The sequence below is a fragment of the Lichenostomus cassidix genome, chromosome 3 (genome assembly GCF_008360975.1).
Source record: "Lichenostomus cassidix isolate B80296 chromosome 3, HeHo_3.0, whole genome shotgun sequence".
Classification (NCBI taxonomy): domain Eukaryota; kingdom Metazoa; phylum Chordata; class Aves; order Passeriformes; family Meliphagidae; genus Lichenostomus; species Lichenostomus cassidix.
In genome coordinates, this window is record NC_139483.1 from 10,800,210 (window position 1) to 10,814,914 (window position 14,705).

Genomic DNA, 14,705 nt, shown 5'->3' on the forward strand with positions numbered 1-14,705 from the left:
CGCGCACCCCGCGCGCGCCGCTCCCGCCCGTCCCCCCGCGCAGGCGCAGTGGGGGCGCGGGGCGCGCGCGGCGGGCGTTGTGCGGCGGCGGCGCGGCCATGGCGGGGTCCGCGGGGTCCGGCGGCGGCTCGGCGCGGAAGCGCCTCATGAAGGAGGAGGACATGACCAAGGTGGAGTTCGAGACGAGCGAGGAGGTGGACGTGACGCCCACCTTCGACACCATGGGCCTGCGGGAGGACCTGCTGCGCGGCATCTACGCCTACGGTGGGCGGCGGGGAGGGAGGGGCGCGGGCCGAGGGGCGCGGGAGCGAGGGGACGAGCGGAGGCCGGGCGGGGTGCGCGGCCCGCGGCGGGCCCGGATGTGGCGCCGCGCCTGCGCCCTGTGGCGAGGCCTGCGCTGACGGTGTGCCTTCGCCCCCGCAGGGTTCGAGAAGCCGTCGGCCATCCAGCAGCGAGCCATCAAGCAGATCATCAAGGGCAGGGACGTGATCGCCCAGTGAGTGCCGCCGGGGCGGGCCGGGCCGGGGGGTGTCGGGCACGTTCGCTGCCTTGAGGCTGGAAGCGGGATCGGCCACCGCGCTCCTGGGCTGGTGCCTGGCGGGGTGTGGGGAATAGCCTCAGGGTGGTGGTGGGGTGCTGGGACAGGTTGGCCAGAGCAGCTGTGAATGCTCCGTCCCTGGAAGTTTCCAAGGCCAGGCGGAATGGGACTTTGAGCAACCTGGTCTAGTGGAAGGTGTCCCTGCCCTGCCCTGCCCTGCCCATGGCAGGCAGGATGGAGCTGGATGTTCTTTAAGTTCCTTTCCAATCCCAACCACTCTGTGGTTTGATGACATGACAAGCAAAACAGTGAAATTGCCTAACTTGCTGTGATCCTAAGAGTTGTTAATGCCGAAGTTTATTTGGTTTATTCATATATAAAAAATACATAATGTCTTAAGAGACAAAGAAGGATATGCATGCCACTGAAAAAAATCCTTTCTTGGTCATTAGTGGGGATTACCAGCCTTGCAAATTGCATTGGCTTATCTGTCATTTGCTTGAAAAAAAAGTGTATGTGTGACAGATGGCAGAAAGTTGAAATGCTGGTTTGGTAAAGAGTGAAGATGCCAGTGCTGGGGACCCTGGAATGCTCTGTCCCTGATACTGCAGTTCTCAGAGCAGCTTGACAGCAGATCAGGCTCTGATCATAACAAGCTTTTGTTGGGACTGTTGAGTTCTTTGCAGTGGAGGGGTGGGAAAGAGCAGAGGGGTGGAATATGTTGAAATTGCCTGTGCTGTTGGTCCAGACATTCAGAGTATTCACCAAACATCTGTTTCTCAGGTCACAGTCAGGAACAGGAAAGACAGCAACGTTCTCCATCTCGGTTCTACAATGCCTGGATATACAGGTAATTTCATAGCACATGCTAAAAATAATCTTTACTGAATCTCTGTTCATCATAAAAGCTTGTTAAGAGTTAATAAATGAAGCTTTACATTGGAATCATTTAGATATGGGCAGTGAACCTGACTGAAAACTTCACTAGACTCTACTCTCTAACAATTCAACTGTTAAAGCCAGTCTGGCAGAATAAGTTCAGATAAAGTCTTATAATCATAAAGTTGGCTTTAACAGCTGACCTGTTTCACCTATTGAAGGGCTAAATTAGTCTCTCAGCAAGCAGAATTGCCTTCAGACAGCCCTAGTGTCATCAACAGCCACAGATTGCACAGAATCAAACTTAGATTTTTTGACAAATACTTGCTTTTATTCTGCCTAGAGACATAACTTGGATGTGTAGATGCCACTGAATAAAAGGAAGGTTTTCTGTAGGATAGTAACCTCTTAAGGCTTGGATTGTTACTCATCTGTCACTGGTGATATAAAAATAAGGGTTGCATATTCTAAGTGGAAAGGTCAGCTTTTGCTTCATTTCTGTAAAGTGCTCATAATATTTTTCAGAGGTGACACTTAAAAACATTGTCTTGGAATCCTTGTGCAGTGAAAGGTGTATATCTGAACCACAAACAGCACTGAAGGGTTTGAAATTTGTTTCTGTTTTGCAGGAAATGCACACTTTTTTTTTTTTCTTTTTAGCACAAAATTCTGTGATAAAGTCTTCAGCTGTGCCATTCAGGGTACTGTTTCTTCATCATCTCTTGTTTGCTTGGCTCTCTGGGCTGTGACTAACTTCCATGTGCTCCCTGTTTTAACCAGGTTCGCGAGACCCAGGCCTTGATCCTGGCACCAACTCGGGAGCTGGCTGTGCAGATTCAGAAGGTAGGAGTATTTCAATCCTTGTATGAAAAGCACTGGCAAGGCCTGGGGCCAATACTCTGGTGTTTCCCCAGCAGAGCTGGGAGCACAGCTTCCACTTTTTCTTTCCGTTCCTGAGAAAAATAACAAAGTATCTGATACAGGGCTGTTTGCTCATCTGCGTTGTATTCATCAGTTTAGCAGTCTGAGGTTTTGCACAGTCCTAACTGAGTTTTTAAGGCCAACATTTCTAAAGCAGTTGTGATCCCTGAGGAACTGAGTTCCCAGTGTTTGAAGGCCTGCTATGGTGAAATTTTAAGTAACAGACATTAAAAAAGGCCTTCTTATCTCCTTGTGCTAACACCTCCTTAAAAAACCCAGAGCAGGGCTACACAGACCTGCACCTCTTCACAAATGCAGACTTAGGAGAGCTCAGGTAATTAAATCACTTCTTTGTATCCACACAGGGGCTGCTTGCCCTGGGAGACTACATGAATGTGCAGTGCCACGCCTGCATCGGGGGCACCAACGTGGGGGAGGATATCCGCAAACTGGATTATGGGCAGCACGTTGTGGCTGGCACTCCAGGCCGGGTGTTTGGTAAGGAAATCATGATATTTATTGTAACACCACTAATGTAATGTTCATGTGAAGTGTAACAATGTAACAACTTACTCGTATTCTACCTGGAGAAGACTAGAGAAAAATCATGGGGGTGGTATTTTTGTTTTCTCTGTTTATGTTTTGCTTTTCATTGTTAAAGTGACTCTTTGTGTGGTGGCTTAGGAAAAAAGAGTATTTTTAAGGAGAAAATATTACAATTTCAGAAAATACTTCAGAATCTTCAAGGGGATAGAAGTCAGGCCTACATGAATGCCAAAATTAGTTCCACATTTTCTGTGTGCTGGTGGTTGCTCCCCCCTTGTTAAATCAGGTGCACTTGCAGCTGATACTTTCTGCTTTCACTGCATGAAGAGTTCAACATTTACTGTTCCTGGCAGTTATCACAGTGGTAGTGTTAGCCTTCAGGCTCACATCTTCCCGGTCTCTGTGAAGCACACAGCCCTTGCACAAGCTCCTGTCACTGGGAGAATGTGAGCTAATCCCTGCAAGTGAAAAAAACCCCTAAAAATTAGCAGCTGCCAAATTGGGCTGACTCTCAAACAGGATTTGTGGATTCTGTTGACGTAAAGTTAGTCTGGCAGTTTGTATTTCTCACGTCTGTCCTTCCACCACCAAAAAGCCCTGACAGTGGTGGGAGCAGTATGGGCTCACTTGCTTTCAGAGCATTCTCATCTCACAAAGTGAAATCTTGCAGATATGATTCGTCGCAGAAGTTTAAGAACTCGTGCCATCAAAATGCTGGTTTTGGACGAAGCAGATGAAATGCTCAATAAAGGTAAAACATTTGTCTCACTTGCTTTCTCCTTGCCTCTTTGAAATTATGGGCTGTCCCAGCTTGCAGGCCCACTTCTAAAAACTGTTTTTTTACAAAGGTAGATGATTACAGCTTGTTATAGGCTGTAATGGGTTAAATTACATAATATGTCTTGTCTGATATTACTGATTCACACATTTATGTTCATCCCATAGTATAGACCCTCTACTGAATTCTAGATCAGATTGAGAAAGAGGAGAATAGTCAGTAGAAATACGTTCTAACTGTTCTGTGTGGCTTGATTTGCACTGCAGGCTTCAAGGAGCAGATTTATGATGTGTACAGGTATCTGCCTCCAGCCACACAGGTGGTTCTGATCAGTGCCACTTTGCCACATGAAATCTTGGAAATGACCAACAAATTCATGACAGACCCCATCCGCATCTTGGTGAAACGGTGAGTGAGTTTCCTCGGAGAGAACAGGAACTCTGACTTGGTCCAGCCCTGGGCACTTCACAGTTAACTGATTTATATGTACAGAGAGTCTCTCATGTTCCTTCTCGCTATTGCCTGAGTGTTAGCAGATGTGCTCATGTCCTGTTTTCCAGAAGGGGCTGACTTTTTCCTTGGTGCTGCTGCTCAGCCTGGCTGCCCCCTCAACCTCCCCATAGGTAGCAGTGTCTCCTTGTGGAAGTCCTTCTTTCACACCTACCCAATTCCTGGGCTCCCCCAGGGGATTTATTTAGGCCTCCTATTATAATTTCCTATTATATAGCAGGCCAAAAACCCCTTTAGCTGACTGATCCTGGATGTCCTTGAAGCATAGCTTACATCTGGTAGTGTCACAGGTCCTTGTGCAGTGTACCTTCGGAGAAGTCTCCCTCTTGCCTGAGCTCTTAAACTGCCCCATTTGGTTCATTCAAGCTTCTTGAGACTTTCTTCAGTCTCTCTTGTCAAGCAGCTGGAATGTAAAAATGATGAGAACAGAAATATTCCCTTTTGGAGCTGTTTGTCTGGAGCAGAGCAGTTCCAGTCTCGCTGAACAGGTCATGTTCATGGCCCTTCTTAGAGCAGTTTTCCAAGAACTTTCTAGAACAACTTTGGCTCTGTCTGGACACAGCAGTCAGGGCAGAGCTGTTGTCTCTGGTGAAGCACATTCAGCCCTTCTAACTGCTATTCACCTGCTTGTGGTGTTCTTCCCTGCAGTGATGAGTTGACCCTCGAAGGAATCAAGCAGTTTTTCGTGGCTGTGGAGAGAGAAGAGTGGAAGTTTGACACCTTGTGTGATCTGTACGACACACTGACCATCACCCAGGCTGTCATCTTTTGTAACACCAAGAGAAAGGTACAGGAGCCATCAGAGGGGCATGGTACTTCCTGAGGGTGAATCAAACAATGCTGGGTTAGTTAAGAGGTCTGGTTGCTTTGTAAGGATTATTTACTTCCCTTAGCTCCAGAATGCTTGTGGAAGTGTCTCTCAGTCTGTACATTCTGTAGCACAACTGATATGTTTGGCTGTCTGAGCAAAGAGCTAACCCAGGCTGTGTTCACAGGTCGACTGGCTCACAGAGAAAATGAGGGAAGCTAACTTCACAGTTTCATCCATGCATGGGGACATGCCCCAAAAGGAGAGAGAGTCAATCATGAAAGAGTTCAGATCTGGTGCAAGGTAAATGCCCCAAGCAGCATTGCTTACATCAGTGCTACCTCAGGGCAAGGAAACCCATAAAGCCTCTCTTCTCAAAGCTTTGTTCAGCTCAGATTAGGGAGAACTTTGATTTCCATCTGATCCCCCTATGGTGTTGAAGGGTTGGGAAATGGCTGCTTTCCAAGGAGGGATGCTCATACTTCCAGGTGTAGAACTAGTCTATTTTATTTTGCTGAAGATGTTGGGAGTTACTGCATTTAAAATACGTCAAGGAAAAAATATTTGTGCTCCGTCCTCTGTATTTTAAACACTTGGGAGCATTATTCCTTCTGAAAGATCAAAGCTGTGTTGGTCCTATCTTGTATGAAGTTTGGTAATAGTGTAAGAGACAGCTTTCCATTTAGCAAAAGTGTGAGTGCTGCTGGTGTGCTGTGGGCAGGGGGCAGCATGGAACAGCAGGGAGTGCTGTGTGCTGGAGACTGAGGCTTCCTAGAAAAGTCCTCACTGTGCCCTTCTCTCCGCAGCCGAGTTCTTATTTCCACAGACGTTTGGGCACGAGGCCTGGATGTGCCTCAGGTGTCACTGATCATTAACTACGACCTGCCCAACAACAGAGAACTCTACATCCACAGGTAGGCTCAGCCTTCCCACAGGGCACTGTGGCTCGGGAATTCTTCCCAAGGTGGCTCCATTCCCTCTCTCCTTGTGCCTCCACAGAATCGGCCGCTCGGGCAGGTATGGCCGGAAAGGTGTCGCCATCAACTTTGTGAAGAACGATGACATTCGCATCCTGCGGGACATCGAGCAGTACTACTCCACCCAGATCGATGAGATGCCCATGAACGGTGAGTGCTGCACTCCCTTCTCCCGTGGGGAGCTCTTGTGCTGTCCTGCTGGGCTGTGGCTCTCAGCAAACTCCGTTCATACTTCTAATTTTTTCATTTTCTCTCGTTTCAGTTGCTGATCTTATCTGAAGGTCCGTGGTTAGCAGGCAGTTGTACCATTTGGTACCCTCCATAATTCTGTTTTGGACCCACATCCTTTTATCATATTTTTGGTCATATGTTCTTGAGTTGAGCTGCACTTAGGAACTTGTGTAAATATTGTCTGTACTCCCACCTGTGTTTTTCAATAAAAAAAAGGAAGTTTTACCATAACCTGTGCTTAATTACTTTAACCCAGCATAGTAACAGGCAGGGAGTTTTGAGATACTGCCATACTTGGCTAGCATAATGAAAAAAACCATTGGACGCTCCCCATATCTGGGTTCATAAAATGCAGAGCTTCCTGTTCTCTACCCTTTTGTTATTGTTGTGCCATGCCACTTGATGCACTTTTAGTTTCCTTAACTTAACCTTTAAGGATCAGACATCTACAGGAAAAATCTGTGGCCTGGCCCTAGCCTGCTGTAGGAAAATTGAGTTACAAGATAGCCAGAAGTTTCCTGCTGGCCACGTCTGTTCGGAGCTAGAAATCACATTTGTTGCTCCAGATGAGGATTTCCTCTCCCAAGGAACTTGGATGGTCAATTCCTGAAGTAACAGAAGGAGCAAGTGTCCTGTCTTGTCACCTTCTCCACCTCTTTCTGCTGCTGCACCCCATTACATCTTCCCAGGCACCTCTGCTCCAGTGTGTTTCTCTGGCATGATGCTCTGCTGTGTCCCTTTCTGAGGCAGGAGTTGGCCAGAGCTTTTCTGCAGGGGTGGGTAAGTTACTGTCTTCTGCTCTATGCTTTTCCTGCTCAGTTGGGGTTTTTGCATGCTCAGGGAGAAGAGGAGAAGCAAGGCCTGAATGTATCACAGTTTGCACAGAATTAGATAAGCTCTCAGAATTTTTTTTCTGAGTAGTAACAGAGTAGCCCGGGGTAGAGAGAAGAGCTGTCATCTCCTTTATGCCCCTGTGTGTTCTGCTAGTGAAATTCCTGTTCCCTGTACCCACTCTGCACAAAAGTGATGTTTTTAACAGGATGGAGACAAAAGTTGAGAAATACTAAGCTTTTTCTACTAGGAATACTAATTGGAAAGGGTTATCCATGGAGGTGAGGCCACTACAGCTTCATGCCCCCACGTGCATCCAGGAGCAAGGCTGAGCCAGCATTCCCAGTGGGCTCACACACTAAACATGCTCACACCATCCATACAGGTCAGCATTCAGCACTGGCACAGCACCAACACCTTCACCCTGCCCCTCCACCTGGTCACCATGAAGGGCTGTGGGGGGAAATACACACACAGGCTCTGGATCCCTCCAGTAACTGGGCAAGGAGGCTCAGCTCAGCCAGTATCCAGCCTCTGGATCACCTGGACATGGCCCACAGCTGCACTGCAGTTGCTGGTTCAGCCCACCCTTGCACATCCCCACTGTGACTGGGTGCAGCAGTTGGCCTTGAGACACAAAGTCTATCCTTAACTGGCCTTTGCAGAGCCTCTTTTGCCTCCACAGAGAGAGGCTCACAAACAAATGGATCTCAGCAGAACCTCAGACCCTCCAGATCAGCCCAGACCTGGTCCCTGCAATGGCCTCATATATAGATCCAGCCCAGACCCCTTACCGTACTTGCTGGCTAAATGCTACTTGCTGTTCATGGTGACACAACCTCACTGCAGCCTGCTGCCACTCCCAACATGCAGCCCCTGTGACCCCAGGTCCCATCCCAGTCCCTGGCACTTTGACCTCCATGCACACAGAATAGAGTCCCCTCTTCCACAATAGGGTGAGATGGAGTTAACATTCAGCATGGCCAGACAAGGACACACACCAGCAACCTGCTTCCACATGACCAGCCCCTTTTATCCCCTAAAAATCCATTTCCCACACTTGATTTAGTCATCTTGACCCTCCCTTTCTCTACCTTTGATCCCTCCCCCAAGCTTGAGGGGACTGTACATTTGTTCTGCAAATTCATGGCACAGTGTTCAGGAACTCTTCCCCCCCCCAGACCCTGAAGACGAGCCCAGATGAAGCCTTCTAACTCCTTGTCCACATGCTGGGAAGAGTTCTGCTTTTGGCATCTCTGCAGGGCACAGCCTCAAATCACTCACACCTTCCTGGAGAACACGAGCAGCCAGGGCAGGCATGGCCCTGTGAGCCCCCGTGTGACTCGAGTCATTGGATTAGTAAGAGATTAATCACCAAAGCATTGGCTTGTTTGAATAACAGTATTTAATCTGTACAGTTTGAGATACCATAAAATGCAACATTCCTACCTCATCTTCAGCATCATTCCCCTGGAGCTGAGCCCTCACCTGCAGAGGGCAGGTAACCACCACTCCCCAGCAGTTCTTTGTGGTGCAAAAGTCACAGTGCAATTGCTTTAGTCCTAGACAGATGATTTCCCTCACTCGAGAGAGGGGAGACTGATAAAGCTCAAATTTTGATGGAAATTGTTACCATTTAGGAATGCGAAAAACCCAGCTATTGCACACAGCCATTTCCAGCTGAAACTACAGCAGTTAATTATTTAGCTGCCTTTACACTCCACACTGATTTAGCCAAGAATGAAAGTAAAGCCAGTAACAAGATTTCAGAGTGATACAATTGCTGGAGGGCAGAATCTGACAAGCAACTCCACAAGTCAAAAGCGTGCTTAAGAGAACAGCAGGAATTTTTCCTATACAGGGAGGGGGTATGAGCTGGACAGATGTCACCTTCCAGAGACAAGCATGAGAGGAACATCAGCTTCAATAGAAAGCTATGAAGTACAATAGAACAAATCTGTTCATATAATTGTCAGGATAAGTATTTGACATAGTTTATGTAGTAGAATACAATACTTGAACATCTTTTAAAAATAAGCACGGATTTCATTTCATATATACACAACTGATTTTAATCATGTACTGAAAATAAATTACAGGAAATAACTTTAAAATGCAACAGAAGACAAGAATTTCACAACAAACATTCCCACTGATTTTCCCAAGGGGGTGAGAGATTGCAGTGCTCAAGGCAGGTAAATATCACAAATATATCAAAAAACTTCAAATTGTTGATGCATTCACACATTTACATGAGCCACAAACATTCCTTTACAGGAACTGCACTTAGCTACCACAGAACCAGGTTTTGCCATAAACTACAAAACTTTGATACAAAATCGTATTTATATATTTATATTTCATATACATGCCCTATCTGTGATTTCTTAAAAAATAAAAACTAAACACACTGTACAGACAATCCTAACTCATTGCTTGGTAGCTGTAGGCAACATTTTTGGATGGAATTTCTTCCCCAGTAGAATTAATGGCAATATTATATACATGAAGGCTAAACTGCAGAAAAAGACAGCTCAGTTCCGATATGCACCTCCCGCGGGACCAGGTCTACGAGTTCAAGGCAAGACACCCTCTGTGCTGAGCCACTGCCTCCCTGACACCCCAGTTCTGCGTAAGGAACCAACACATGCATCTGTGTAACACTGGTAAAAGGCAAGAAAGCAAGAGACGCGTTGTAATGGAGTGGCTGCTCCGATGGCTCCACCGGCTGCACACACAGGAACACTCGCTGGAGCTGGCCAGGGGTGGCGCCGAGCTGGGGACATTTGGTGACAGCACACCTGGTGTGGGTCTGATCCTTACACTTCTCTGAAAGTCAGCTCCTGCTGGGGACACACTGCCCCTGTAAGCCTCACAACGCTGGGGAAGATCCCCCCTCCCTCCCCATAATGCAGGTCACCAGGACTAGGTAAAACTGAGCCTCTCCCTCCCACCCCAGCGGGCTCCATGGCACCAGTTTGTCTGAGAAGCTGAGCACTGACAAACTTAACTCTTCCCCAGTGATGGCAGCAATCTGTGAAGCCAATCACACTAAACTACTTCTACAGTTGATTGTAAACTTTGGTTTATTTTTATTTATTTTTCTTTTTATTATTGAGTTCTCATGGTACAGCAAGCATGTCTAGGATGAGAGGGCAGAGTTGAAGAGGAGACGAAGTGTCAGTCTGTCTTTAGTCTGGCATGGTGAGCCACCTGCTCGGTCAGGCCTGCTTTGATAGAGTTTTTTACAGACTGCCTCATCTGATCCTCCATCAAATGATCACTCATGGGCTTCAACACCTGTGGAATGAGAAATGTGCAAAAGAAACAAGAAAATGAGGTAACCAAGGAAAGTAAAATAGAAAAGCATATAAAGAGATGAGACTTGAAATCACGAAAAAACTTAGAAATGATGAAGTCTGACACAAAGTGGCATGAACTGAAAGAGAAATGAATTTTGCTGCTAGAGTAATGAGGTTAAAGCAGTCACATGCTATGGACACAAGTGATACCCCTCCTACACAGCAGTATTTCACTGAATTCAAACCACTTTACAGTTCCTAGAAGATGGATGTGCAATTCCATACCCCATATGCAGCATCAGTCTGGTATGGTTACAGCATTTATGCAGACCGGCCCAGACGGTCCAGCTTATTGTCTTATATGTGTAAGTGTGAACACTTCAGATACAGAAAGAAAGTTAAAAATACTGGCTAGTTTTTCTTCTTGTTATTGTTGGATGAGAGTCGCTGTCGCGGCATTGATGTAAGAGCACGACGAACCGTTCGGCGTCTAAGGACTTCAAAGAGTTTGGAAAACACCTAAAACACGAATTCAGCTGTTAGGAAAAATGGCTCTCACAACACAGCAGAAACTCAATCAAGTTCAGAAAAAAAAACCAAAACCTGATTGCCAGTAACTTCTCACCTTCCTGGGATTCCTCTGAAGCAAGGAGGGAAAAGAAAGGCAGAGATTCAGAAAAATCAACAGCAAGAACATGCATTTAATCAGAGTGACTCAGACAGGACCTGCAGTGCTTTGCATATTACTGGTGATCTGCAGCTCTAACAGCAATACTGCTGTCATTTGGAGACCACCTTCCTCCAGCCCACAAATGGCAAGCTCCTGCCAGCATAAGCCAAGTTATCCCCCTTCCAGGGAACACAGCAGCCAAACCAAGCCTTACATGCTCAGAGTATCCTGCAGCAGCAGCTCCAGTAGAACTGGAGAGCCTCAATTTTAATCACTAGTTAACACCACGAGTTAGTGGTGTTAAGATTTAGTTACCAATTTATTTACTGATGCTCATTTCCCTATTTTTAAAAATCCACCTTTACTGCTCCAGTGTAACTCAGAACCTGACTGGGACCATCAGCAGGTTGCTCAGATAGATCTAGTGTACTGCCTGGGATGAGCCTTGAACACAGGAATTTTTCAGCTGTAGAAACAAGCATCTGTGCAGAAGGCTCCAGTTAGTTATCTGCTCATGCCTCACAGGACACACTTTAATATCACCCCAGATAAGCTCAGTGTGCCCTTTATTTCCAGTAACAATAGCAGCAAAGTGTTTCCCTTCTGCTGGCACTGGACATAGCTAGTCAGAATGCTCCAAAAACTACTTGTCAGGAATTCTCTACGTTTGCCTTACTGGCACAGCTGTGTCAACTGAGCTCAGGCAGCAAAATCTCTATTCAGAAGGTTTTCTCCTCCAGCTTTGATGCTGTTATGTTCACGTCTTTTCTTTCAGGTATGTTTTTCTTGTCTGTTGAGTAATTCCTTGCAAACTGAAGCTGTCACTGACAGCACAAGTCTCCCTGATGGAAGAAACTTGCTGTGCACCCTCTAGTAGCAGCTGCTGAAAGTCATCACCCAGCCAGTTCTCTCCAAGGACTAGTGAGCCCTTCAGCATCAGACCAGCAGAGGAGGGCAGTGTTTTGCCTTTCCTACAGCACCATCTGAGATATTTTATTCACCACATCTACATGACAAGTTTACCTATAAACATGCCTTTAAAAACAGAATTCCTCTCTCTGAATAAGGAAGAATAGTTTTGAAGAGTCCCTCCATTCTTTGCCATCAAAGCACCTACTAAGGAACCTTCTGCACCTTAAGTAACACTTCTCTGACAATATCCTAAGCTTATTTAACATTCCTTGTGTGCAATATCTGTTCCTGAAGAGAGCAGTCACACTACTGAGCAGATTTTCCCTTTGGCAACACTAGCAGTCTCTATTAGGTCTAGACCAGCTTTTCTCTCTCAGCACTGAACAGAAACTGTTTGATTTGTCTGTTTGATTTCTCTCAAGATAGCAAGATTTTGCAATAAAAACAGATACCAACCTGTTCCCATATAGCTTCAGCGATCTGATCAATGGCTGTTCCAACTTCTCTGAATTCCCCAGAGTACTTAACGTATGCCCAAGTACAAAATGATATAAGAGCCATCCCCAGCACGAGATTACACAGGGCAGCTATGGAGTTCATGCCAAGGAACCCAGTCAGTCCTGAGATTATGTACATGGCAAACATGACTGCAAATAGAGTGGCAGGGGTACGAGCAGCATAAAAGATGTTTTTGCCATCGTTGTGCTTCACAAAGTTTGCATAGATCTCGTCGATTTCCACTTCGAGTTGCTCCTGGTAGCGCCGGCAGAACTCCTCCCCTCCCATCTTCTTCACGGAGCGGAACTGCCGGATGGCACTCTCTCGGAAATCCTGGTGCTTCCGCTCGAGGTCCGATGGGGCAATGTAAGGCTTGTCTCCCCCACACACCTGTCAGAGCAAGCAGAGAGCACAGAATTATACCCTGAGCATCTGCTGCTGCACAGAAAGCACCTGCTCCTCGCTGCCCTCCTCCCCCTGCAGCTCCCCTGGCTCTGTGAGCTCCAGGCCCATCCAGGGAAGCAGCCAAAGGTACTTTGGATCATGGCACGGCAGGAGCCTCAGCTGTCCAACCACACACAGACCCACAGCACAGGACTGAACTCATACTGTTACTGTTCTCTTCAGGCAAGCCCAGGACAGGACAACAGCCACATGCACATCCCTGCTTTTTCCTATGCTGAAGTCCTCCACATGCAGCAAAATTCCCTGGAAAATGGCTACTAGTCTCATCCTTCAAAACAGTTTCTTCACATTGCCCAGAGCATGTTAGACACTAGGAGCTACTGAGAGGGATCAAGAGGCCAGCACATAAATAACTGCCACTGTTTTCTTATACTCTGTGACACTGCACCTGTTGTTCCTTACATTTCAGGTCATTAGAGGAACAGTATTTTGGTTATGCACACTCAGCAAAGGACTTTAGTTCATGAGGACAACTCAGAAGCTGCAGTAAGAACTACCTTTACATAATCGAGTTTTAAATCCAAAGAGTTCCCACTTCTGTTCTTAAAAATAGAAGTTTCAGAGCTGTGTCAGATCAAGAACATCATATGAGACATCTGGATAAAAAACTATTCCATAATTTGTGCATATCTCTACAGTGATATAAAAATATACAGTACTGGGGAACATTACTATGGAAACAAAGTCTGTTTAAAAGAACATCTGTTTCTGTTTATTCCCTGCTCCAAGTTAGAAGCCTTACAACTACAGTATCTCAACAACCATTGAATATTCAAGTTTGGAAGGCAGATTTGACACTTATTATAAACAACACATTTACTATTTCAAGACATTTTCCAAAATGGAAACAGAGGAGTCCCTTTAAACAAGCAGAACATTCTCCAAACAGCCTGCTAACTAGTGGAACTGGCTTGTCTGCTGCTAGCATTAGGTCTTACTCTAATTTCAAAACAGAAAGCTACTTCAGCAATTAAGACCACAATTAGCCTAATTAATGGGGAGCTACATTTGTAGCATGTTTTCACACCTACTGGTCTTTCTGGTTGTATAGTTTCACAATAAGCACAGTCCTGTTAAGCTTCACTAAAACACGTAATGGTTTTCAGGATTTCCTGTGAAAAAATCTTGCATACTCCTATGTTGAAGTATGAAATCCATGCTGTCATTCAGCTCAGAATGATAAGAAATAACTATCTTCAAGAGAAGAAGCAAGTAGGAAATTACATATACAGGTATTTCAAAGTAATTATTGTATTTCAAGGGGTTTCTCTAAATTTTAGAATTATTTGAATCCTTGCATTTTACAGCTAATGAATGGGCACATTCATTAGAAAGAAGAATGAGTGTACAAAGCTAGAATTCCACCACTGTGCAAGTCTGGCACAACAAATGTCTGCTCACCTGTTTGTGCATTTCATGTCACAGGATTTTGAGATGCCTGTCAAGAGCCATAGAGGGAACTAACAGGTGGTGTATCCTTCAAACACACCCATTTTCATACCTCTCTAGCATCAGGCACTCCAGCTCAGAGCAGAGTGCAGAAAACACCCAAGCCCTGGCCCTAAGCTACCTTCCCCCATTAACATGCTCACACACAGAGTACAACATGGAAGCTGAAGGCCTGAGTTTGCATGCAGGTGTTTAGGAAAGGCTGTGCCACCATACCTGCTCCATGCCTTTGCTGTACACATCTTTTGCTCCTGCCACAGCAGCAAGATTGTTCGCCTCAGCTGTTGCCTAGAAAACATGGAGCATACTGTGTTACCACAGCATTAACAGTTTACACACAGCATTACACTCCCAACATACCCCCAAAACCTCCAGAGATTCTGATGGCCA

The 14,705-nt window shown here is 46.1% G+C and overlaps 2 protein-coding genes across 7 annotated transcripts in view; one reads left to right on the forward strand and one right to left on the reverse strand.

Annotated features, from left to right (window-relative positions):
- The first annotated feature begins 44 nt into the window (after positions 1 to 44).
- Positions 45 to 6,419, forward strand: EIF4A3 (eukaryotic translation initiation factor 4A3). Its single transcript, XM_085054449.1, has 12 exons — positions 45 to 264; positions 424 to 496; positions 1,322 to 1,388; positions 2,198 to 2,260; positions 2,704 to 2,836; positions 3,555 to 3,635; positions 3,929 to 4,070; positions 4,821 to 4,959; positions 5,168 to 5,283; positions 5,787 to 5,894; positions 5,980 to 6,107; positions 6,220 to 6,419. Exons 1-12 carry the CDS (start codon positions 99 to 101, stop codon positions 6,234 to 6,236), a joined length of 1,233 nt encoding a protein of 410 aa, XP_084910575.1. The 5' UTR covers positions 45 to 98; the 3' UTR covers positions 6,237 to 6,419.
- Positions 6,420 to 8,406: 1,987 nt separating this feature from the next.
- The window catches only part of ATL2 (atlastin GTPase 2), a 41,368-nt gene continuing 35,069 nt past the window's right edge, over positions 8,407 to 14,705 (reverse strand). For 2 of the 6 annotated variants that reach the window (XM_085054441.1, XM_085054446.1), the window contains 4 exons: positions 14,532 to 14,603; positions 12,360 to 12,791; positions 10,947 to 10,961; positions 8,407 to 10,840 (listed from right to left, as the gene is read on the reverse strand). In XM_085054441.1, coding sequence (XP_084910567.1) covers positions 10,733 to 10,840; positions 10,947 to 10,961; positions 12,360 to 12,791; positions 14,532 to 14,603 — 627 coding nt within the window. In that variant the 3' untranslated portion in view covers positions 8,407 to 10,732. The remainder of the gene's footprint in view (positions 10,841 to 10,946; positions 10,962 to 12,359; positions 12,792 to 14,531; positions 14,604 to 14,705) is intronic. The other 4 variants (XM_085054442.1, XM_085054445.1, XM_085054444.1 and 1 more) reach the window with 4 other exon arrangements.